Below are 24,536 nucleotides of genomic sequence, written 5' to 3' on the forward strand. Positions count from 1 at the left end.
AGGGATACTGGGGGTGGGGCCATCTTATAGCTTCTTTTAGGAAGATACAGCACTGAACACCTGTATTAAGGCATCTGTGCAACCTTTAAGCAACTACTAGTTAGTCAAGCACTGTGGTCAAGGGAGGCTAGACTGTATTTTTAAATTCCTATTGTAACAGGGCTGTTCTGCAAAACTTACCAAGTAGTTGGGCTACAGATTTTTAAGGAGAGTTAAGAAGCCATATGAACAGAACTTTTGTGTCATACTTCTTAGCTACAGAACAATAACAAACGTAAAGAAAATAAGCTGCTTGTTTGTTTTTTTGGCAGGTTAATGTTGAAGGTGGGGCTGTTGCCCTTGGTCATCCCCTGGGAGCATCTGGATGTCGCATCCTTGTTACTCTAGTGCATGCACTGGAGCGAAGAGGGAAAAAGCGGGGAGTTGCTGCCTTGTGCATAGGAGGAGGGATGGGCATAGCTATGTGTGTAGAAAGATAGCAAACCTTTCCTTATTTCTGAACTAATGTATATCATGCCTTGAATTCACTTAAAGTTGTTTTTCATTCCATTTTAACATTACTGTACACATTTACATTGCCTGCACCTGTCATTTTAAAAAAGTATAATAGGACCAGCTTAAGCCTTAGCAGCAGAATTTTCCCTACAGGGTATACTCTCCCCCCTTTTTCCCACAGCAGGTATATAGAGCTTAACTGTAATGGGATTGAGATGGTTTGTATTGCTATGAAGAGTCCATAAATGTTGACTTACTAAAGCAACAAATCCGTGTCTTCAGTCACTACTCACCCCCTTCCGTAGTACAGGCAAATAATTAACAGGCTTTTTCATTGCTGCACAGCACGCAGGAAAACAGTAGTTCTCATCTGTGTGCACTAAGAGCTGCATGACCTCACACCCTCCCCCTTCAATTTCCTGCCATACATAAACTGAGGGAGAGGTCTACTTTCTGATGGTTCAAGCATTCATCTTCCCCCAGTTGTAAGCGTTACGATGTACTACAGCATTGACAAATACAAAATCTGGGATTCATTTCATTTATTCAGTAGTTAACCACCTCCTGTGAGGGGACAGGATTTTAACAGATTCTTTTATTAACATACCAGTAAATACAGAACTACAAAGAATTGTACAGAAACAAAATTAAATAAAAATGCATTTAGTCTTCAATTGCTCCAGAGTGAACAGCATCTTGATAACACCCACCTTTATCATTTTTACTTTCAGGGTGCAACTTAATAAGGTCATCAATTCGGAGAATAGTAATTGCTGCTTCTGTTGCAAACTTCAGACTCTTGGTTTTGACCATGGTAGGCTCAAAGACACCAGCCTGCTTATTATCACGTGGCTTTCCATTGATTAAATCAAGGCCAATCCTGCAAGAACACAGAAGCACGAACAGTTGTGATACTGATATATAAATTTTAATATGACCTTATCCTAAACCATAAAGTAAGACCCACTTTGAATGTTTCTAAACTACATAAAAGGACAATACCTGCTTAATTTCAGTTCACTCTCTCCATCAACGAACATAGCTATGACATACCACTAGCTGGAGGCAAATGGTTTAAAATCAATATGTCAAAAGAATTACTGCTTTTATGATAAATGGTAAAACTAGGAATAAGCATTTAATAGCTGTCAGCTATTATGTCACCAAGGAGCCCCGTGGCGCAGCTGCAGTACTGCAGCCCTAAGCACTGCTCACGACCAGAGTTCAATCTCGGTGGAAGCTGAGTTCAGGTAGCCAGCTTGAGGCTGACCCAGCCTTCCATCCTGCCGAGGTGGGTAAATGAGTACCCAGCTTGCTGGAGGGAAAGTGTAGATGACTGGGGAAGGCAATGGCAAAACCACCGCATAAAAAGTCTGCCATGAAAACGTCGTGAAAGCAACTTCACCCCAGAGTCAGAAACGACTGGTGCTTGCACAGGGGACTGCTTTTACCTTTATTATGTCACCAACCCCTTTAATTGTTCCATTTATCACAGACACCTACCATTTCAGATTTTTCCGTTCAGGATTAACTTGAGCTTCGTTATGAAATGCCCTGAGTTTTGCAACAAGATCTATGGCATCTTGGGCAGCATTGACTGCTAAAGTATTTGGAATTACTAGGAGGGATCTTGCAAATTCCGCAATAGCAAGCTGTTCACGTGATCCCTAATTAAAAAAGAAAAAAAACCTTCACTCTACAGTTCAGTAACAAAAATGAGAAACACGTATGGGGGATGTAGTTCTGGGTAGCAGTGTGCACGAGCAAGATCTTGGAATACAGGTGGATGATAAGTTAAATATGAGCAGCCAGTGTGATACAGCGACAAAAAAGGCAAATGCCATCTTGGGGTGTATCAACAGAGGCATAACTTCCAGATTGCAAGATGTCATAGTTCTGCTGTACACTACATTGGTCAGGCCACACCTGGAGTATTGTGTGCAGTTCCGGAGGCCTCACTTCAGGAAGTATGTGGACAGGGTAGGTGCAGAGGAGAGCGATGAGGATGATCAGGGGCCTGGAGACTAAGCCCTATGAGGAAAGACTGAGAGACTCTGGAATGTTCAGTCTGGAGAAGAGGAGGTTGAAGGGGCACATGACTGCTCTCACGTATTTGAAGGGCTGTCACTTAGAGGAGGGCAGGGAGCTATTCCTGCTGGCAGCAGAGAAGACGTGTAGTAAATAAATTAAGAGTGGGAAGGTATCAAATAGATATTAGGAAAAACTTTTTTTACAGTAAGAGTTGTTCGACACTGGAATCAGCAACTGAGGGAGGTGGTGTGCTCCCCCTCACTGGCAGTCTTTAAGCAGTGGCTGGACAAATACTGGTCAGGGATGCTCTAAGTTGATCCTGTATTGAGCAGGGGATTGGACTAGATAGCCTGTATGGCCCCTTTTAACTATGCTTTTGCTGTTAGATCACTGGAATCCAGATCAGCACAACTTTAAGTACTGCATTAATACAATAAAAGAACTATTTTACAGACACTGATCTGGATTCCAGTGATCTAACAGCAAAAAGCATAAAGAGCTACAAATAGTCCTATCCACTGCAGCAGTCCTTTCTAGCCCTGGAAGTTTATTCCCAGGTTGCAGGATCTGCATGAACGAAAGAATGCGATGGGGAAGGTGACAGGGATGAAACTGTCCTTCTTGAAAGAATCGCAGAAGTCCAGAAATCAACTTTCTTAGTGTCAGAAAAGATTGGTGAGGGAAGCAGAAAGTGGGGAAAATCCATGATCCTTGCGTTGGGTACAACCCAATGAGTGTTTTTGTTCTGTACAGTAACATCCTACCATCTCCAATTCAGTTTAGAAATGTGGCTGCTCTCAAGAATTGGCAACACCAAGGTGACATGCAAAAGTATTCTCTGTTAAACATTAATTGGATCACTTACCATGCTAGTTGCATAATTCTCTAGATAAATGGAAAGTGCTGCTTCAACAGCTCCACCTCCTGGTACAACAGACTTTGACTCTAGTACTCTTTTGACAACACAAAGAGCATCATGCAGAGATCGCTCCATCTCATCACACATGAAGTCATTTGCTCCTCGTAATATTATGGAGGCTGATGTTCGTGCCTTAGTACTGTAATGGAGATATGAGAATCTGTTTTCTCATAATTTGCAAGCATCTATTCTTGCCTCACTAGTTATACTTGATACCATATATTCATTATGCTGCTAATAAAGACTAAATTCAATGTCCAGGTCCATCAATAAAGGGGAGACATTTCCCATCTCACCAACTCAATTACAGATGGCCAGTGATCATTTATCCCACGCGTATAACTGCTCATGCCACTAAAACAGCATGGCAGCAATTAAATGGGAAACTTTCAAAAAGTGAAGCAAAATTAAATGTTATGTATTAAGTTTAAAAGTTTTCTTACTTCTTGATTAAGATCAATTCATCATCACAAATTCTCTCTTGAACCACTTCTTCTGCCTGCCCCAGCATTGATGCTTCAAAAGTTTCTTCACCTTCCAGGTTTGCCAGGGTAGAACAAATTGTGGCTTATAAAGACAAAAAAAACTTTTAATACACAAAACCACATATTCTAATTACACCAAACAGTCCCAAACAAAAACTAAGGTTTCCTAGCCCAAGGGTGATTACTAATACTATTCCACATATTTGAGTTTTCCATTAAAAAGACAAAACTGTGGCTTGGATTTAAAGTGCAAATTTCCACATCCTGAGCTATAAATTACCTCCAGCAGCCTTAGCAATGCGTTTGAGATCTCTTTTTAGAACTCTGCGTACTGCCATGGCACCAGCATCCACAAAGTATTTCAGACACATATCATCAATGCCACCAGTGGTCAGAACAACATTGGCACCTGTAGCCAAGATCTTCTGAATTCTCTCTTTAGTGATGTCAGCTTCTCTGCATAAGATAATGCATATAAATTAGTTAAGACCAACTTTATTCAAATTCAAGATCAGTAGTAAAGCTATAAAGAAAAGATGCTCAGAAATACCAAAATGCTGAGATATCAACCTGCTGAGATTTAATGCATATTCCCCCACTGTATTTATTAGCATAATAAAGTTGCATCTCAGCCGTGAAAACAATGGAAGAATACCTCAAACTATGTACTAGGGAATTCCCTGGAAGATGATCAAAGGTTCCTAAATGTTAAGTTCAGTAATGGTAAGATGGGCTTCCCTGAAAGGCATCTTTGCCAACATAACCACCATCTAAGATAAGCAATCTGTTCCTCTGAATACTGGTTCAGATCTGTGTTCCACTTCCCAACCAATTTTAGCTACGAGCACACTTGATATAGTAAAAACACAACCTAAAACTACCTAACTCTAGCACCAAGCCACCTGTGATCTTGCTTCCATATGAATCATTGTATTTCTGTCTACTTTAGAGGAAAGGGGGCTCGGGAACCCTCTCCCCAGCTATAGCAAGATGTCCTTACAGCTTGCTATATAGGTACAAAAAAGGAGACAGAATTTTGCCGACTAGATGACCGTAAGTGGATGGGGGTACACAAATGTTGCTCTACAGCAGTGTTACACTATGAATATATATAATCTGAAGTTCTTTATGCATATGAACTCTCAATAGAACCCATGAGAAACTGATGCAGCAAACAACCCTCAGCTTTAGGCCACAAAACAGAAAGCTGCTGGATCCTGAGTGGTTTTTCAGCAGGAAAGAAGCACTGTTCTGAAGATATGAGACAGGAGAAACTGGTTTAAATCTCTCCCACATTAACAACAGTTGAGATTAAAACCTATAGAAGTACAGTTACCATTGCTGTTCTTTTAATAATTAACTGAGAATGAACTAGCTCATACTCACAAAAGCTCATACTCTGCCACAATTTTTGTTAGCCTTTAAAGTGCTACTAGGCTCTTGCTCTTTTGAACTGGCTTCTGTACAGTTCAGCAAGCTATAATTTAGAAAAGAATGCTATGTAATTCTTATGCCTTCAGGTTTTAATTGTATTATCTCCCCACATGTTCCCCAGAGGGTACTTAGATCTGGATCGCAGAATTTACTGTTAATCCCCAGGCTGAGGGAGGCGAGACTGAAGGCTACCAGAGAAAGAGCCTTCTCAATTGCTGCCCCCCACTGATGGAACCAACTCCCAGAAGATGTAAGGGCCTTGCGGGACCTTGCCCAGTTCCACAAGGCCTGTAAAACAGCTCTATTTCGACTTGCCTTTAGTTAAACTACAGTATAAGTAGATGACCAACATCGCTGAATGTAATGGTACCAACACTAGCACCAAAAGTTGTTTTAAACTATTTTAAACTGTTTTAAATTGTTAATTGGTAATGATTGTTAATTTTAATTGTTTGCTTACTGTTTTATTGTTTGGAGTTGATTGTTGTTAGCTGCCCGCAGGGAGGGCGGGATATAAATACGAGGAATAAATAAATAAATTTAATATACAGAAATGATATTTCCAATAATCTTTCCAATTAATGATAAAAATCAAAGATGATAAACTCCTAAACGTATTATGTATGACTGTCCAGTAAAGAGCTTAGAACTACACATTCAACAGTTTAAAAGTTTGTTTTTTAAAATCCACACAGCATACCTCTGCCTGATCTGGTCCAGTTTCTCAGGGTCTGTAATAACCACCTGAACACCAAGCTTCATTTTAGTTTTTTGCAGGCTGAAGTCAAGACATGCAATCTTCGCATTAACTATTCTTTTGATCATGCCTAAAAAATAAAGTACACCTAAGATCCTTTATCCAAATATACTTTTATAACACTGAAAAACTTCAACTAGTATTTAATTTACAGGATTTACACTGTAGTTACATGGTATTATACAAAACACAGTAAATTCCAGAAAGTGAGTTCCAGCTACATCCCTCTGGGAGAGGGGGAGGGGAAGAAAGATCTTAACCTTACCTTGGGATCCCACAACACAGTTCAACGCGTAGCCATTTACAAGAATGCTCTCTTTCTGACTGCGGCCATGTGCCTTTAAAACATTAATGGAATTGATGGGATAACGTGCTTGCCCTTTTTGATCTGTATATTTAACGGCAAGAGCAGCATCCACTACCATGTTTGCAAAGAAATCACTGTCACTGAAAGAAGACTATTAAGGCAAATAAGGGCAGTTGTATCAAGAATTCATGAAATTTACAGCACACACATTAAGGTAACTTAACCAATCAGCAGAGCAGCCTTTTAACATAGCAAAGGCCAATACCATTTTACAGATGCTGGTTCTGTAAAACAACATTCTCCATTATGCAAATATCTTCACAACAGCAAAGAATAAACTGATAAAACAGCAAGGCCAATGACAAAGTAGTTTTCCGTATAGGCATACAGAAAGATGTGTCTTCTAAAATAATCAAAGGGAAAAAACACTGAAAATGCCTCAAAATGAACAAAATGTTGAGAGTTAATTACCATCCACTAAGAAAAAGAGGGCAGAGGGAATCAGCCTGCTCAAGAACAGAATTTTGAAGAGCAAGATTCCTCCATCCTCATAATTTATCACAGCCCCCACCCTGTACCCTCTAGTAGTCAATTGCCTATACCCTGGATGAATCACAAAAGCAGCCAGAAACAAAGGAAATTATGTATACCTGTGGGAAGCCTAGGGACACAAAAATGTGTTGATTTCCCACTGGACCTCATAATGGAGAGACAAATCGCAAAACAATTTAGAGACTTCCTATGTACACAGCCATCCCAACAGAAATCAGGCCAGCACAAGTCCCGTAAACCTTCATTTTATTAATTCACCTGAGAAAGCAGCAAGGACCATCTCTTCATGTCTGGATTTTAGTTTCCATACATACTTTGTTCCATCCATACTTTGTTCGTTGTGAATCAAAAGGATACACTCCAATGATTTTGGAGGACATAGATGTTTTAGCTGCATTAATCAGACAGTCCCTGCCAAGTTCATCTGAGTTAATAACAAGATTTTCATTGATGTAACGAACTGCTTCCCTGTTCAACACAAAAATATTTCCCCAGAATTGTTTAGAATTTCATTTACTAGTGCAAAGTTATTCTAACATTCTCAGTTGTTTGCCTGTTTACTTATACAAGTTATATAAACCTTATATTAAGGAACAGAATCTACCTTGTAACAGCATATTAAAAAACAGTATTTACTTTTGTAAATGATGCAAGGACTGAAAAAAGACTGAGTGGACCATCAGCATTTTGCCATCACAATGTCAAAGGAAATTAATAGGCAAGGCTAAAATTGCTTGCCAGTACATATAAACATTTCTTACTTGCAAGCAAGACGATATCCACTAATGATGGAAGTAGGATGAATTTTCTGTTTCACCAATTCATCTGCATTTTTCAACAGTTCTGCAGCAATAATTACCTGTCATAAAAGATACATGATTATGCAAAGAACACAAAAGTACTCAGTGTTCAAAGAACACTCAATGAAAAACAGAATACCATTTCAGTTAAGAGGAAATAAGTGTTAATACAAGTTACTTTATATACAATTTAGTATATAACTTACTGTAGAGGTGGGAACCCTCAGAGGCATTTAGGCCAGTGCATACCTTCTAAACATAGTCCCTATCCTGTTTTGTCCAATTCCTAGAGTAAATCATAGGGGCCAGCACTGGAAGTTCTAAGAAACAAAGGCTGACTCAAAGGGCTTTCCAGGGATAGAAATCGGGGAGTGGCAGAAGTAGGCAGACAAAATATGAGAAGTAGATCCTAGAGATGCTTTATTGCTTCTGCTGTTAGTGAAGCCACCATTTTTCTCATGCAAGAACTAAAGAAGAAAGCTGCCGCTGCTTTTGACGATAAAGTAGTGATTGATCTACTTCCCATTTTGTTTTTATGTGATTGTTGGAGAGGAGCATAGGCTTCTCACATGTTACACTTTGTCATCTACTGCTAAAGCTGGAAGGAGGGAGTTGCACAGTGTAGAAACAGATTTGTTCCTGTATTAATGTGAAGGTGCTAATCTCTCTAGGTAAGTCACTATTTAATCAAGACAAAACAGTTTTATGCATGATTCAGAATTGGGAAGTATACACATTTGTTATGCACATACACATTATGGTAGTTAAGAAACAGCAGAAGTGTTATTTCTCAATTTCAAACTGCTCCATTCTATCACAGGTAGCTGACAAAGGCAACTTTGAATCCCGAAAGCTTACCTGAAAATCTTGTTAAATCTCAAAGATGCTACTGGACTCGAATCTAGCTGTTCTACTGCAGACCCAACTAGGTTATCCTCTGAAACTGCTCCATCCTTTAGTTTACTTTATATCAGTTTGCAAGAAAAACTGTTGTATAATATTGCTAAGCAAGCTAAACTGCAGGTTGTCTTACAATCTGAATTGTTCTCTAACAACATGTTCTGCCATTGCATATAGAAAGAAGACAGTATCATTCTTCTCCTTCAGACTTTGGCAGGCTGTTTTTTTATCCCATAAGCATAGCCACCTATTTTGTAGAGCAAATAGACAGCAGTCAAATGGGAAAGGTTTGCTTGGGAGTTTTAACAGTAAAAAGAATGTAGACTAAATGATTACCAAAAATATTGAGTTCAAGTCTACGTAATTATTAAAAAGGTAAAGGTAGTCCCCTGTGCAAGCACCAGTCGTTTCCAATTTTGGGGTGATGTCACATCACGTTTTCACGGCAGACCTTTTTATGGGGTGGTTTGCCACTGCCTTCCCCAGTCATCTACACTTTCCCCCCACCAAGCTGGGTACTCATTTTACTGACCTCAGAAGGATGAAAGGCTAAGTCAACCTCGAGCCAGCTACCTGAACCCAACTTCTGCTGGGATCGAACTCAGGATGTGACATCATCCCAGATGTGACATCACCTCAGGATGTGACATCAGGATGAGAGCTCAGACTCTGCAGTACTGCAGCTTTACGACTCTGCGCCATGGGGCTCCATGTAATTATATTGACAGAATATATTGGCCTGTGTCTTACCTCTACACGTTTTTCTGTATGCTTTTTTACAGCCTGTTCTGAAAGATCATTCCCAGGGTCATTGGACCCATAAACTAGCCACATGAGTTGGGAGAGTTGGAGTGAAGAAGGACAAGAGGGTGAATCACTCCTTCCTCTTCCAAAAGCACATTTTGCTGAGGAAAAGGGTCAAGTTCATCCTCCTCACTATAACTGTTCCTACGCATAGCTCCTACAGTCCCAGAAATTCTCTTTCCAGGAGTCAGAGGGGGGGCTCTAGGAACAGAGAGGACTGTGGGAAAACTTCCATGCATGGCCTGTTGGAAACAACCTGACAATACCAATACACAAACCAACGCCACTGAATTTCAATTGCAGACTAAGGCTGCAGTCCCAAACAAGTCAAGTGCAAACTAAACCTACTGAATTCTATGGGACTTACTTCCACATAATCATAATTAGAAGTACACAATGTGAACATAAATCCTCAGACTCAACAAGCCATTTAATGACTGCTTCAATTATCAATTTTACATAAACAGAAAATCACATATATGAAACAGAGGCTTTAAAATTATAAACTCCATAAAAAACCAGATACTTCTACACTTTTTGGCTGTGATGTTAGAATGATGTTCAAACCTTCAAGCCAATAAAAGTTAGATGAATTTTGGCAATTATTTAAATAATGTGGAAAAACTTGAGAGCACCACAGATTTCAAAATTACAGGACAACAGTATAGAACAATGACTTGCAGTCAAAACCTTTCCATATATACACATACCACAGAGGTGGTCCCATCTCCTACTTCTTTGTCTTGTAGATCTGCTAGTTCACACAGAACTTTTGCAGCAGGATGCTCTACCTCCAGTAACTTCAGAATGGTTGCACCATCATTCGTGATGGTCACATCCTAGTTATCCAAACATGGCAAAACATTATTTATGTTCATTTAGCATTGCTTATGATAACAAAATCTAACTATCAAAATAAAAAATACTGACGAGTTATGCAAACATCATTACTAAATCAAGGATATCAAATATGCGGCTCAGGGGCCAAATCAGGCCCTTGGAGGACTCCTATCAGGCCCCTGAGCAACTGGCTTTCATCTGCTTCCTTCTCCCTCTCGTTTGCTTCCTTGTGCATAAGTTTGCTTTGCAAGGCTTGCTCAATCGCACAGGAGCTACAGTGCAAAGACTTTCTCCATTGGCTCCTCTCTTGGAAAGAAAGGGAGAGTTTACTTTCCAGGCTCTCCCAACTGCACAGTAGAGCTAATGAGCCAAGCCTCTCTTCCTTCTATTGGCTAAGGCTCTTCCCACTCCTGGTCCCCTGGGGCAGGAAGGGAAGAGCCAGAGCTTCCTTTGCCCAGTTCCCTGGATCCCGTGGGAGAGATACAAAGAAAGCACCTTTAAGACCAACGAGTGCTAATGTTTTAAGCATGTTGTATATTAAGGTTTTTTAAAAAAATCTTTGTGTTTGTCTGTGTCCTTTATAAAGTTTATATCTCTGCTATCTAATCTTAAATAGCTACACGCACGGCACAGCCTGACATGGCTTGGCCCAACAAGGTCTCATTTATGTCAGATCCATCCCTCATAACATGAGTTTGACACCCCTAACCTAAATGTTTGAGTAACAAGTCTTTTGGCTATGCATGGGCTGGTTTGCTTAATGACCTTCTACAATGTACCTAACATATATTAATCTTCCAGGCATTTTTTCCTCCATTCACATTCCTGAATCACTTAAATCGCCAAGACAGCTATCTTACACACACTAAGGGGAGTAAATCTTATTAAACATAGCTGGGCTAATTTATTAGGTAGAATACCTAAAAAATGGCATAAAGGATGATAGGATGATACTGATCAACCAGAATGGGATCTGCCACTACAGCTTTTTCACTATTTCTTACTCACAAATTTTATATGAGCAGGGTAGTAATTGTTCTTTTCTGGTCATGTAAATAACATGCAAATCTGCAAGGCTGCTGAGGATGATTTCTCAAATAGACATGCACATTATGAAATTCAATACTGCTTTTAACAAAGCTTTTAGTTGTGCTGACAAGACATTTTATGCAAATTATTTGATTGTGAGAAACAGAATTATTTCATATATCACAGAACACTCTGTGTAGACACAAGAAAGCCAATGGTTTCTCAATTTGCACAGAAACATGCACCTTATAAAAATCAGAATACTAAAAGCTTAAGATGATAGTTACCATAGTTTATATAGCAAAGAGTACAAATACCATTACAGAAGATAGGTATAAAATTTCACCTTCAACATGTATCAGCTGAGCATACAACACACTTTCTAAAACCTTCTCAATGAAAATACTGTTTACTTACTCCAATGTCATCCACCAACATTTTATCCAAACCAACTGGACCAAGGGAACTCTTCACAATATTGGCAATGGAAGCAGCAGCAACAACTGTTTCAATAAAATACATACAACTTATTCATAAACAAAGTAAATCAAAGCCTTTTTAAAAAAGCAAAACAGTTCTGGGAAAATCCTGATTTCAAGACTGACAGTGCCTAGTTCCCACTGCACCTCTGCATGTAGCCTGTATCACAAAAGTGCACAAGCAAGTTTCAAACTCATACACTATGCCTTAAACCTATGAACCAGATCCTTCACAGTCCATCAATCCATTTTTCATAATGGATGGATAAAATGAACGGAGTCTATTCATATAGCTATTTACTTGTTTACCCCCAGTTTCATTACTAAAGCATTTTACAGGCACACAAATTTAAATCTCCCTTTATCACATACACAAATGCACTGAGGCACAATATGAGCCAGAACAGTGTCACACTTGAAATGTGCTCTCTGTAAGACTGTTCTGCCATTCACATAGGAAAAAGATATCTTCCGCTTCAGACTCTGACAAGCTTTCACTTATCCCATAAGCATAACCACTTAATTTATAACATAAATGATCGCAAAATGGGAAAGATTCAGATCCCATTTGGACATAGATCTAAATAATCCCCTTAGTTTGGAAGCATTACCTACATGTGCCAATATAACAGATGAAGAAAACAAAGTTAGTTAATGAAATGGTTACTCCTCCCCTCTTACCACTGGCTTCTGCTAGCAGGTGAAGACTTTTTGTTTCACATGGCATTCCTACAGTAATCCCTCCTTACCTTATGCTTTAATTTTCCTACATTTTAGTTTTATATACAAACTAATTTTATTTTTAACCAACATTATGATGTGTTTTTATTATTCCGTTAGCCATCTTTGTAGCCCTGACAAGGAAGAAAACCAAAACATACAGGTTGTAAATGAAATAAACGTCAGTTTTTTGAAAATATCCCAATATCAAAAAAGCCACTATATAAATCCAATCATGTAATTTAGGGTTAATTGTTTAAAAATTCTAAAAGCTGCTATTGAAACAGCAATCTTTCAGGCTACCAGTACCATATAAGGAAGTGATATCTACCAACAGTTGTAAGACCTTCACTGTCGCAGTCACTCAGCAAACGCTTTTCATTAGGCTCAAAAGGGTTTTTATTTGTTTTAGGTCATAGATTACTCAGTTACTGTAATGAGGAGAACAGTATCTCATCAAGAGGGCATCGGACCCTATTATATCTAAACAGCTTAAACAGGATCTTGAAAGCAGCAACGTGTCGCCGGGAAGAAGTATTCATGGGGATAATAAGTAGTATTGCAAAGCATGTCCCTGCTAGAGTAAGGAAAATGCAATAAGTGACTGAATAAAAGTCAAACAAGTCACAGGAGAATAATTAACTATTTTGAAGGTACTGTACTAGCGAACATACTGAAAAGCTCCTTACAAAACCACAAAGGCCTCCTCAGAAGCTTAGACCAACCTACAGGAGAACAGTAAGATATGGGCGCTTTCAGACTTTCAATAAACTCGGTAACTGGATTTTGCTGTGTGAAACGATAAATCCACTTGCAAACAGTTGCCGAAGTAGACTGAAAATGCATTATTTAGCTAGCGTGAAATGCAATATCTGAGGAGCTGGTAACGCTATTTCACCACATGAATTCCCTGTTTCTACTGAACTAAGAAAGCCTCAATTTGCCACCAACCCCTCGCCGCTGCATCTGCCGACTGCCCATTCCGCAGGGCCTGACAAGTCACGCACGGACAGAAAGGCGCCCCATTTTATCATGAAAGCGCGCGCCTCAACTGTCCCCGACGCGACCGTTACCCAGAAAACGGGCCAGAAGATTGGAAAGACAAGGGGGGTCTGTTGTCTTTACCGTTTTGGGTGCGAACGGTCTCTCCAGTGCCTCGGTCTCCGAGGACCGCCAAAGGCCCCTCCAGCGCCGCCATCTTTTCCAACAAAGAGACCGAGCAAGCAACGTGCGCGCAGCACTCGAATGACGCTATGCTCTCTGCGTAACCCCGCCTGTCAAAATGGCGCCTGGCGGAAGACTGAAAGGGAAGGGCGGGAATGACCAAGGAAAGTAGCGCATAGGAGCTATGATGTAGAAGAAAAAGAACCAATTCAGAGTCCCTTTACAATTTTGTTGGTTCCGGTTTTGCTACTGACTGGTCGTGCAAATGAGAATTTCGCCCCCGTTGCATAGCAACCAGAGAGACAGGTCATACGCTGCGTATGACAAATATGAGCTAGGGGCGATTCTAGAAAATGCTGGAGACGGAGGAGGCGTGGTTCCGCCGGAGGAAAGCGCCGGAACTCGTTAAAGGGGGGGGGGTAATAACGTCAATAGTCCTCCCCCCCGCTTTTCAGTGTTTCAAAGAAAAATCCACTTTATGTTTTCTCACATTGATTACTATTGGGTGACGTTTGAACTAAATCCCCAGGGGGGTATCAGCAAGCCCACCTTCTTGTGGCTTCTTGAAAGGAAACAGCCCTTGAGGTTTTTTTATTATACATTAGGCAGTCGTGGGCTACAAGTCCTTAAAAGGGGAATGTTGCGCAGGCATTTTTTTTCTTACAATGTTGGAAGATACTCGTGACCTACACGAGGGGGAAAAAACGGAGCCGTGACAGTAAAAGGCTGCGCCGGATATGCTTGCAATCTCAGCGAGTTTCCCATCAATCTGGAGTAGCTATTGGCTGAATAGAACTGCCCTAAGAAGAAAGAGGGTGGATCCATGTGAAGTGACCAATCAGAGGCAGGGATACAACCGCGGGGAACTTTGCTAGCGCCATTTTTGTACAGGGCTGCAATTCTATTTCTTTCGTGGCAAGTATGGACATTGAAGTATTGGATACATCGAAGAATTTTGTTCCCTTAGGAAAGATGGTGTTCTATAGCGTCTTGTAATTGCACTGCAGATCTTGGCGATTACCGTCCTCCTGGTGGGATACGGCCACCCTGGTAGGATGGCACTGAGAAGATGGACTTCGCAGCTGGGGACAGCAGCTAAGGGATTCCTGAGAGCTGGTCAAGGTACAGAGCCCTGGGAGTGTGGGTTGACTGCAAAAACGCACGAAACTGCTGAGAAATTCTGAGAGAGTGAGTCCAGTTCAAGGAAGTGGGAGGTTGTGCCTTTTACAACTGTGTTCTAAACTCATTGACTCGGGAACTAACTTAATTGACTTACAGAACAAAGTTTGAATCCAGTGGCACTTTTAAGATCAACAAAGTTTAATTCTGGGTATAAGCTTTCGTATGCACGCACACGTCTTCAGATACAAGGTCGAATTCATTTTAAAGTAAGCCCTGGTTCACATATGCAGGAGAACAAAGGGCTATGATAAATTGGATTGAACAGCTTCGGGCTATAGTTTGTGGATTTCAATTCAGATTTTTAAAAGATAGGGGAGATCATTATATATAGAAAAGGGCAAGACTCCAGTAGCACCTTAGAGACTAACACAATTTGAGAGCAATCCTTAGCAGGTCTACTCGGCAAACTACTGACACTTATTCAATGGAGCTTAAGTCTCAGAAAGTGTCCTTAGGATTGCACTGAATGTCTGGTTTATAGTCACTCAGCTAGCAAGGAAGGATTTGAACCTGGATCTCCCTAGTTGGATAAGGCCATGTTGGATCAGGCCAGTGGCCCATCCCGTCCAACACTCTGTGTCACACAGTGGCAAAAAAACCCAAAACACCAAGTGCCATCAGGAGGTTCACAAGCAGGGCTAGAACCCCTTCCACTTTGCCCCCCCCCCAAAAAAAGCATGACGAATACAGAATATCCCTGCCCAGACAATGCCAATAAAATGCTGTGGCTAATAGCCGCTGATGGACCTCTGCTCCATATTTTTAAACAGTCTCCTCTGGAAGCTGGCTATGCTTGTAGCCACCACCACCACATGTGAATTCTACCCTTTGGGTGAAGAAGTACTTCCTTTTATCCGTTCTAACCCAACTGCTCAGCAATTTCATTGAATGCCCACTAGTTCTTGTATTGTGAGAAAGGGAGAAAAGTACAGTACTTCTTTCTCTACTTTCTCCATCCCATGCATAATCTTGTAAACCTCTATCATGTCACCCTGCAGTGGACATTTCTCCAAGCTAAAGAGCCCCAAGCATTTTAACCTTTCTTCATAGGGAAAGTGTTCCAAACCTTTAATGATTCTAGTTGCCCTTTTCTGGACTTTTTCCAATGATATAATATCCTTTTTGAGGTGCGGTGACCAGAATTGTACACAGTATTCCAAATGAGACCGCACCATCGATTTATACAGGGGTATTATGACTCTAACCACTGCATAACATAGAGTCTTCTAATGTTACTTTAAAATTTTCTCCAGAACACAAAATGTGATTTACCAAATGTGGTTTTATAATTTAAAAAAAAATTGCTTTTGTATTTGGATTTTGCTATGCACCAATGTGGTTACCTGCTTTTTCCCCTGTAGTAAACAGGGGCACATTGTAAACAAGCCTCATCAAAGAGAATCATGTGGCTAAGACTGTAAGGATGTCAAGATCAACAGACCATCTTAAAATATGTTATTCAGATACAGTCCACTTGAGTACAATAGAATGAACATATAAACTCTGGTTGGCAGAGTTTCTGTGGGAAACTCTGGCAACTCTCCATCTCTCCGATTAACAATAGACTGTAGATTGTTTTAATTTTGCATTTGTTGGTGAATGCAGCTACATTTCTGCAGAACTGTCTTTATAATGTAAGCTGTATACTTTGTTCAGTCGCACAGTCGAGTCGGACTCTTTGCAACCCCATGGACAAAGTCATGCCAGGCTTTCCTGTCTTCCACCAACCTTTGAAGTCTGCTCAAATTGGTGTTAGTTACATCAGTAATGCTGTCCAGCCATCTCATCTTTTGCTGTCCCCTTCTTCTTTTGCCTTCTGTCTTTCCCAGCATCAGGATCTTCTCCAGTGAGTGCTCCCTTCTCATTTGGTGGCCGAAGTATTTGAGTTTCAGCTTCAGCATCTGACCTTCCAGGAAACAATCAGGATTGATTTCCCGTAGGACTGACTGATTTGATCTTCTTGCAGTCCAAGGGACTCTCAAGATTCTTCTCCAGCACCACAGCTCAAAAGCATCTATTCTTCTGCACTCAGCGTTTTTTGTGGTCCAGCTCTCACAGCCATACATTACTACTGGGAATACCATCGCTTTGACTATACAGACTTTAGTTGGCAGGTTAATGTCTCTGCTTTTTATTATACTGCTCAGGTTCGCCATTGCTGTCCTCCCAAGGAGCAAACGTCTTTTAATTTCATGATTACAGTCACCATCTGCAGTGATCTTAGATCCCAGAAATGTGAAGTCTGTCACAACTTCCATGTCTTCCCTTTCTATTTGCCAAGGTGTGATGGGGCTGGATGGCATGATCTTAGTTTTTGTAATGTTGAGTTTCAAGCCTACATTTGTGCTCTCACCCTCAACAAGAGGTTCTTTAGGTCCTCTTCACTTCCTGCCATTAGAGTGGTATCATCCGCATATCTGAGTTGTTGATGTTTTTCCCGGCAATCTTAATTCCAGCTTGTGCTTCATCCAGGCCAGCATTCTGCATTATGTACTCTGCATATAAATTAAATAAGCAGGGTGACAATATACATCCTTATCGAACTCCTTTTCCTATTCTAAACCAATCAGTTGCTCCATATCCCGTTCTGACAGTTGCTTCATGGCCCTAATACAGGTTTCTCAGAAGACATATGAGATGGTCTAGTACTCCCATCTCTTTAAGGACTTGCCACAGTTTGTTGCAATCCACACAATCAAAGGCTTTTGCATAGTCAATGAAACAGAAATAGACGTTTTTCTGGTACTCCCGTTCTTTCTTTATAATCCAGCAAATGTTGGCAATTTGATCTCTAGTTCCTCTACCTCTCCGAAACCCAGCTTGAACTTCTGGTAGTTCCCGATCTACATACTGCTACAGCCTAGCTTGTAGGATCTTTAACATGACCTTGCTGGCATGTGAAATGAGTGCAATGGTGTGATAGTTTGAACATTCCTTGGCATTACCCTTCTTTGGGATTAGAATATAAACTGACCTTTTCCAATCCTGTGGCCACTGTTGTGTTTTCCAAATTTGCTGACATAATGTGTGCATCACTTTAACAGCATCGTCTTTTAGGACTTTCAATAGCTCAACTGGGATACCGTCATCTCCGCTCACTTTGTTGTTAGTAATGCTAAGGCCCATTTGACTTCAGGATGTCTGGTTTAAGGACAGTGATTTCACTGTAATGGTTGTCAAGGATATTGAGATCCTTCTTGTATAATTCTTCTTTGTATTCTTGCCACTTCTTCCTAATCTCTTCTGTATCTGTTAGGTCCCTACCGTTTTTGTCCTTTATCATGGCCATCTTTGCATTAAATGTACCCTTGATTTCGCCAATTTTCTTGAAGTGATCTCTTGTGCTTCCCATTCTGTTATTTTCCTCTATTGCTTTGCATTGTTCCTTCAGGAAGGCCTCCTTTTCTCTCCTTGCTGTTCTCTGGAAATATGCATTCAGTTGGGTGAATCTTTCCTTTTCACCTTTGCCTTTCGCTTTCCTTCTTTCCTCAGCTATTTGTAAAGCCTCATCAGACAGCCACTTTGCTTTCTTGCATTTCTTTTTTTTTGGGGGGGGGGGGTGCTGGTTGCTGCCTTCTGTACAGTGTCATGAACCTCTTCCCATTGTTCTTCAGGCATTTTGTCTATCCTTAAACCTGTTCTTCACCTCCACTGTATATTCATAAGGAATGTGATCAAGGTCAAACCTGAATGGCCTAATGGCTTCCCCAGTTTTCTTCAGTTTAAGCCTGAATTTTGCAATGAATAGCTCATGATCTGAGTCGCAGTCATCTCCAGATCTTGTTTATGCTGACTGTAAGAAGCTTCTCCATCTTTGAATGCAGAGTATATAATCAATCTGATTTCTTTGTTGCCCATCAGGTGATGTCCATGCGTAGAGTCGCCTGTTAGGTTGTTGGAAGAAGGTGTTTGCTATGACCAGCTTGTTCTCTTGATAAAACCATAAGGCTTTGCCCAGCTTCATTTTGTTCTCCAAGGCCAAACTTATCAGTTGTTCCGGTTACCTTGTGACTTCCTACTTTGGCATTCAGTCCCCTATGATGAGGACATCTTTTTTTGGTGTTCGTTCTAGAAGGTGTTGTAGACCTTCATAGAATTGGCCCACTTCAGCCTCTTCTGCGTCAGTGGTTGGGGCATAGGCTTGGGTTACTGTGATATTGAATGGTTTGTCTTGGATACAGACTGAGATCATTCTGTCATTTTTGAGATTGTATCCCATTACTGCCTTCCTCACTCTCTTATTAACTATAAAGGCCACACCATTTCTTCTACGGGACTCTTGCCCACAGTAATAGATGTAGTGATCATCTAAGATAAATTCGGCCATTCCCATCCATTTTCGTTCACTGATTCCCAAGATGTTGATGTTCAGTCTTGCCATCTCTTGTTTGACTACATCCAGCTTACCTTGATTCATAGATCTTACATTCCACATTCCAATGCAGTATTGTTCTTTGCAGCATCGGACTTTCCTTTCACCATCAGATACATCCACAGCTGAGCATCCTTTTGGCTTTGGCCTAGCCACTTCACTCTTTCTGTGGCTACTTGTACTTGCCCTCCGCTCTTCCCCAGTAGCATATTGGGCACCTTCTTACCTGAGGGGCTCATCTTCCTGTGCTATATCTTTTAGCCTTTTGTTACTGTCTGTGGGGTTTTCTTGGCAAGGATACTGGAGGGGGTTGCCATTTCCTTCTCCAGTGGATCACATTTTGTCTGGGTTCTCAGTTGCAGCCTGTCCATCTTGGGTGGCCCGGCATGGCATAGCCCACAGCCTCACTGAACCATGCAAGCCCTCTCGCCACGTCAAGGCAGCAATCCATGAGAGAGCATTATATTCTGTTATTTTTTACTTTGCATATGGACAGGGTTATTTTCAATGTCTCTGAAAGTAGTTTTTATTTTACTCCTCTATAGGTGTTCGATTCAGTTCTGCAATTTCCAGCTCCACAACTTCTGTTGAAAATGGACTGGATACAACAGAAAATGAGATTGTTGCTCCTGATTTTACTAACAGGAATCCTCGTAACTTGGAGCAGTTGGCTCTAGCAAGGAAGGAGAGAGGCTGGAGAACAACATGGCCGAAACAAGACTATTGGCACAGGTAGGTTGTGTTTTTTAAAGGATAGCAGAGGTCCACAAAAATCTTGTGACATCATTTTAAAAAACCTCCTGTCCTAAAGCATAAAACTGCTTTTGTCTCCTAATATGCAGAGCACAGTCATGCTTTTTAAAAAAATCCTATTGTTTTCAGGCATATATTTAATACTGATATTCTCATCTTGTTTCACAATCATTTCCTCTTTTTCTGACTTTGTGTTGTCTGTCTCCATAAATCTGTGCTGACTTCTGTTGGTTTTCGCCATCCACACCAAACATCTGGTCCTTATTGTAGTTAACATGCTCTTCTCCTGATGATGAAAATTCGAGTGACCTCTCTGTAGGCTCCTCTATGGTTACTTTGCTGCATGCTGACTTCACCACTGTTAAGGCATCCCACTGCTAGCTCCTCCATGAGCCCTCATGTGCAGTGCTCCTGCTTCTGTTGGGGGAGTGAGTTTGATCCCCTGAAGAAAAGTGCAGAAGTGCCTCTGTTTAGAGCTTGTCAAGGTGCGGTATACTTAGCACAACAGCAAAGCATTGAGCAGGTGTCCTGCTACACTGGTTCATATAGGAGGCCCATCACAGATTCACTGGTTTCAGATGTCTCCCCTTTACTCTTCTATGACACATACGTTTCCTGTGCAATCAACACATCCTTCTATGGGTCATCTTGTTTGCCTGCGCTATTTTAGAACGCAATACCTGTTTCATATATGAATATCTATTTCCCATAATTGCAGTGACCTTTGGGGGTCAGATCATGCATTTTTGGGGAGATTTTTGTTGTTCTCCTGAAAAATCCCAGATACATTTGAGATGCCAAAATATACCAAAAAAATACCAATAAGCAGGGCTTTTTTTGTAGGAACTCCTTTGCATATTAGGCCACACACCCCTGGAGTAGCCAATCCTCCAAGAGCTTACAGTAAGCCCAGTACTTAGAGCCCTTTAAGCTCTTGAAGGATTGGCTACATAAGAGGGGTGTGGCCTAATATGCAAATGAGTTCCTGCTACAAAGAAAGCCCGCTGATAAGGTGTTTCAGATATATTTTCAGTTCAGGTAGAGCCAAATGGATACTGCTAATCCTTGGATTAACATCTTTTCTGCATCCCATGAGGGGCTGTGGCTCCGTGGAATAGCCTCTGCTTTGCATGCAGAAGGTCCCATGTTCAAACCCTGGCATCTCCAGATTAAAAAGTGCAAGGAAGTAGGTGATGTGAAAGACTTCTATCTGAGGCCCTTGAGAGTCACTGCCAGCCTGAACAGACACTACTGACTTTGATGGACCAGTGGTCTGATTCAGTATAAGGCAGCTTCACTTACTCATTCTGTCGTATCTTCAGAGGCATGGGATGCAAAGAAGGTTCCTGGTAAGGCTCTGCTCCTAGGGTGGAATGGAAGATTATGGGGGTGTGCTGGCACCAAATATATATTTTTATGACTGATGCCATTTTTGGAATACGTATAAAGAACATGGATCCCAAAGTAACTCATACTGATAGCATTTGCTTTGGTTAGGGGCTTTACAATTTCCTTGGTGATTACCACTGAATAAAGTGTGTTCAACTGTCTCTGTAGCTGAGACTGGAAGTTGTTTAATTTTTGCCTAGCTCTTCCTCCAAGGAGCTCAGGACTGTGCATATGGTTTCCCCTCCTTCCATTTTATCTTTACAATGACTTTGTGACATAGGTTAGACTTCAAGATTGTAATACTCCTAAAGTCAGCCATTGAGATTGCAAAACTCCTAAGGTCAGTCTGTGGTTGGAGATTTTGAAAGGGGAGCCTGAGGAGGGCATGGTTTAGGGAGATGAGTGACCTCCTCAGGGTAAAATATCATAGAGTCCACCCTCCAAAGCAGCCATTTGCTGCAGGGGAACTGACCCCTGTTGTCTGGAGATCAGTTGTAATCTCAAGAGATCTCCATCCACCAGCTGGAGGTTGGCAAACCTACCCATTGAGCTTCATGGCTGATCAGGGATATGAACCTCAGTCATCTCATCCTAGAACACCTTATTCATTATACTATTTTGCCTCTCTCTATATAAAATGAGAGGATGTGAAATGATATATCTCAGCACTTAAGAGGGAAGGCATCAGTGCAGAATGCTTGCTTTCATTGTGGAAGTATAAGGTTGCAGAATTCCAACAAAACTTTCAGTCTTTTTCAAAAAGTGCATATTCACTTTGCTGCTGTATTCACAGTAGGAGTACGAGATATGTGAATTACGCAGAATGGATGAGCTCATGTAAATATTCCTGGTTCAGATTAACAACTGAACCTGGTTTTAGGGATTGTGAATGAGCCATAGTACCAAGCATTCCCTTCCCTCTCCCAACAAATAAGCACATAGATTTCCCCCTACTGTCTTTTACCCAACTTTCAGTGTTATAGACAACGACTGCCAGGGTTGCTGTAAATGAAAATACTGTAGGTATATTTTATAGGCAGGTATTAACAGTCAAGTGTCACTTAACCTTTTCATTTGTTTCATTATTAGTTTACAATACCATCTATGTATGTGGTGTTTTTAATATAAGCAGAAGATGCTCACAGCCACATGTGGCTTAGTAGATGAATTTCTATAGTGTAAGCTTTCTTCTTGTTAGAGGGGTGAGGGCTAAGACATTAAATCACAGGCTTCACAGAACAGGTAGATTTTGAGCTGAGATTTGAAATGGGATTGGAAGGAGAATGGCATGCAGGCATTCTGACATGGAGTTTCAAAACAGGAGGCTTAAGATTCTCTGCTAGAAGTAGAATAATAGAGAAATTACTGGTAATTGAAAAAAACATCACTAACTGGTGAAATAAAATCTTTACATTTTCTTGCTTTGGCATATAGGTTGAGACTTGAACAAACACAGAACCACGTGGAGGCCAACGTTGAACATTGCAGTGGTCACATTGTAGTCTCTGCTTCCACCCGAGAATGGGCCATCAAAAAGTACCTTCATCGTACAACAGGCGTGGCAGCATGTGTGAATGTTGGGCATGTGCTAGCTCAACGTTGTCTTGAAGCAGGAATCAACTTTGTGGAATTCCAAACTATAACTCCATGGGAAAAATGTTCTGATTCGGCAAGTTGATTATTTTCATGGGCTTAGCAAACTGAACACTCTAGATCCCCCCTTCCCCCCCACCACCCGTGAATCACACTCTCATCACAGATCTGGCTTGATACCTGTTTCTTTGCAAGGGCTGAGCAGCAGTAAAACTGTAGTGTTAAATGGTTCAACTAACATGCAATCCTGCTCAGTGAATTGTCTCATAAAATGATGTAATACAGAACGTCAGCACCAGCACACTCTTGGCATGAGCCAGGCAGTACGGGCAGGGAAAGGTCTCTCAAAGGATTGGAACAATAAATGGGAAGAATTTGGAACATTCTATATGGTGCCAGTGTTGATATAAGTGATAATAACCAGTGATTTCATTCCTTTTTTTTTCTTAAAAAATAGATCCAGAGCTTCCAGAATGCAGTGAGTGAAGGTGGTGTTGTACTGAAGGAGCTGCGAAGAATTTATGAATAAATATAAAGCTTGTGAGAATATGCTGAGAAAGAGACTATTGAAGAATCTCAATTTAAATAAAAGCCTAATACCAAACTGATGTTGATGACAGTTTTTAAAATAATAATAATAATAATAATAATAATAATATTACTTTTTATTTGTATCCCGCCCTCCCCACAAGGGCAGGCTCAGGGCGGCTCACAACATATGAATACAATACAATAAAATTATACATAGTGCTTACATTTATAATTATAAAATCGACATAAATCCATTTACAAATTGTATTAAAATTAATTATGGTGCTATAACTTAGATCTTTAAGTTCTAAATAGACATTCTCTACAGTTTGGCCTGCAACCTGAAGCTTTAGGGGATATAACAGTATGGTAGATATTCCTGCTGACTTCAGTATTTTCATAGGCAATAGCCTTGATCTATGGGCTATCAGTGCAGTAGCTGCCCATTGTCATTGCTTGCTATTTTCTTGCCCCAAGCTCCCCTGATGTACCAAATAGTGGTGGGCAGATGAAGTGTAAGGGGAAATGACTGCAGGTGGTTGTTTACTTCACACCATAGCTTACCAACTGTATTATATAATAGATCTCTTTTAAAAGATTTATGCTTTAGCAAATGGTAAAGAAAAAGTTCTTTGTTGCTACTGTATTTGCAAACTACTATCCAGAACTATATTACATTCTGCAAGATGAATGGTCAGGACTAAACTGGACTGTATTTGTGTGCAATCTTCTGCCCAAAAGTTCATCAAAATTGCTTGTGCTGCAAGGTGTCTCAGAGACTGCAGTAGGAACTAAAGCTTACCCTATTTGTTTGTATCAGTTTCAGTCACTACTGTTGTAGATTCTGGCCTTGCAAATATGGGAGATTAAAAAGAGGCCCAAGTTTGCAAAAAAATGTAACATCTTAAAAACAAAAATACATTGGTGGTTATCCTCTCCAGCCAGTGATATAAACAGCACCTGTAGCTTGAAGCAACAAATGCCCTCAATGGCCATTGCT

General features: G+C 40.7%; 3 protein-coding genes and 2 non-coding genes across 5 annotated transcripts in view; 2 read left to right on the plus strand and 3 right to left on the minus strand.

Moving 5' to 3' along the window:
* Positions 1–1,169, plus strand: part of LOC132573876 (acetyl-CoA acetyltransferase, cytosolic-like) — a 31,535-nt gene extending 30,366 nt beyond the window's left edge. Inside the window, exon 9 of the mRNA XM_060241792.1 lies at positions 312–1,169. Within this exon, the coding sequence (XP_060097775.1) occupies positions 312–479 (168 nt within the window). The 3' untranslated portion in view covers positions 480–1,169. The remainder of the gene's footprint in view (positions 1–311) is intronic.
* Positions 1,023–13,848, minus strand: LOC132573867 (T-complex protein 1 subunit alpha-like). Its single transcript, XM_060241781.1, has 12 exons — positions 13,678–13,848; positions 11,771–11,856; positions 10,195–10,323; positions 7,742–7,839; positions 7,338–7,448; positions 6,387–6,568; positions 6,065–6,191; positions 4,211–4,386; positions 3,889–4,012; positions 3,392–3,584; positions 1,999–2,162; positions 1,023–1,375 (listed from the first exon to the last, which is right to left on the minus strand). The coding sequence occupies exons 1-12, from the start codon at positions 13,748–13,750 to the stop codon at positions 1,159–1,161; spliced, it is 1,680 nt and encodes a 559-aa protein (XP_060097764.1). The 5' UTR covers positions 13,751–13,848; the 3' UTR covers positions 1,023–1,158.
* LOC132589456 (small nucleolar RNA SNORA29) lies at positions 8,831–8,966 on the minus strand. The gene has a single exon (XR_009556614.1). It is a non-coding gene; the product is annotated as a small nucleolar RNA SNORA29 (small nucleolar RNA).
* On the minus strand, positions 12,264–12,386 carry LOC132589467 (small nucleolar RNA SNORA29). The gene has a single exon (XR_009556617.1). It is a non-coding gene; the product is annotated as a small nucleolar RNA SNORA29 (small nucleolar RNA).
* A 588-nt stretch (positions 13,849–14,436) lies between the features above and the next one.
* On the plus strand, positions 14,437–23,609 carry MRPL18 (mitochondrial ribosomal protein L18). The gene is made up of 4 exons (XM_060241745.1): positions 14,437–14,838; positions 19,816–20,002; positions 22,847–23,081; positions 23,463–23,609. Exons 1-4 carry the CDS (start codon positions 14,772–14,774, stop codon positions 23,532–23,534), a joined length of 561 nt encoding a protein of 186 aa, XP_060097728.1. The 5' UTR covers positions 14,437–14,771; the 3' UTR covers positions 23,535–23,609.
* The last annotated feature ends 927 nt before the right edge of the window (positions 23,610–24,536 follow it).

This window comes from Heteronotia binoei, chromosome 1 (genome assembly GCF_032191835.1).
Source record: "Heteronotia binoei isolate CCM8104 ecotype False Entrance Well chromosome 1, APGP_CSIRO_Hbin_v1, whole genome shotgun sequence".
Lineage (NCBI taxonomy): Eukaryota > Metazoa > Chordata > Lepidosauria > Squamata > Gekkonidae > Heteronotia > Heteronotia binoei.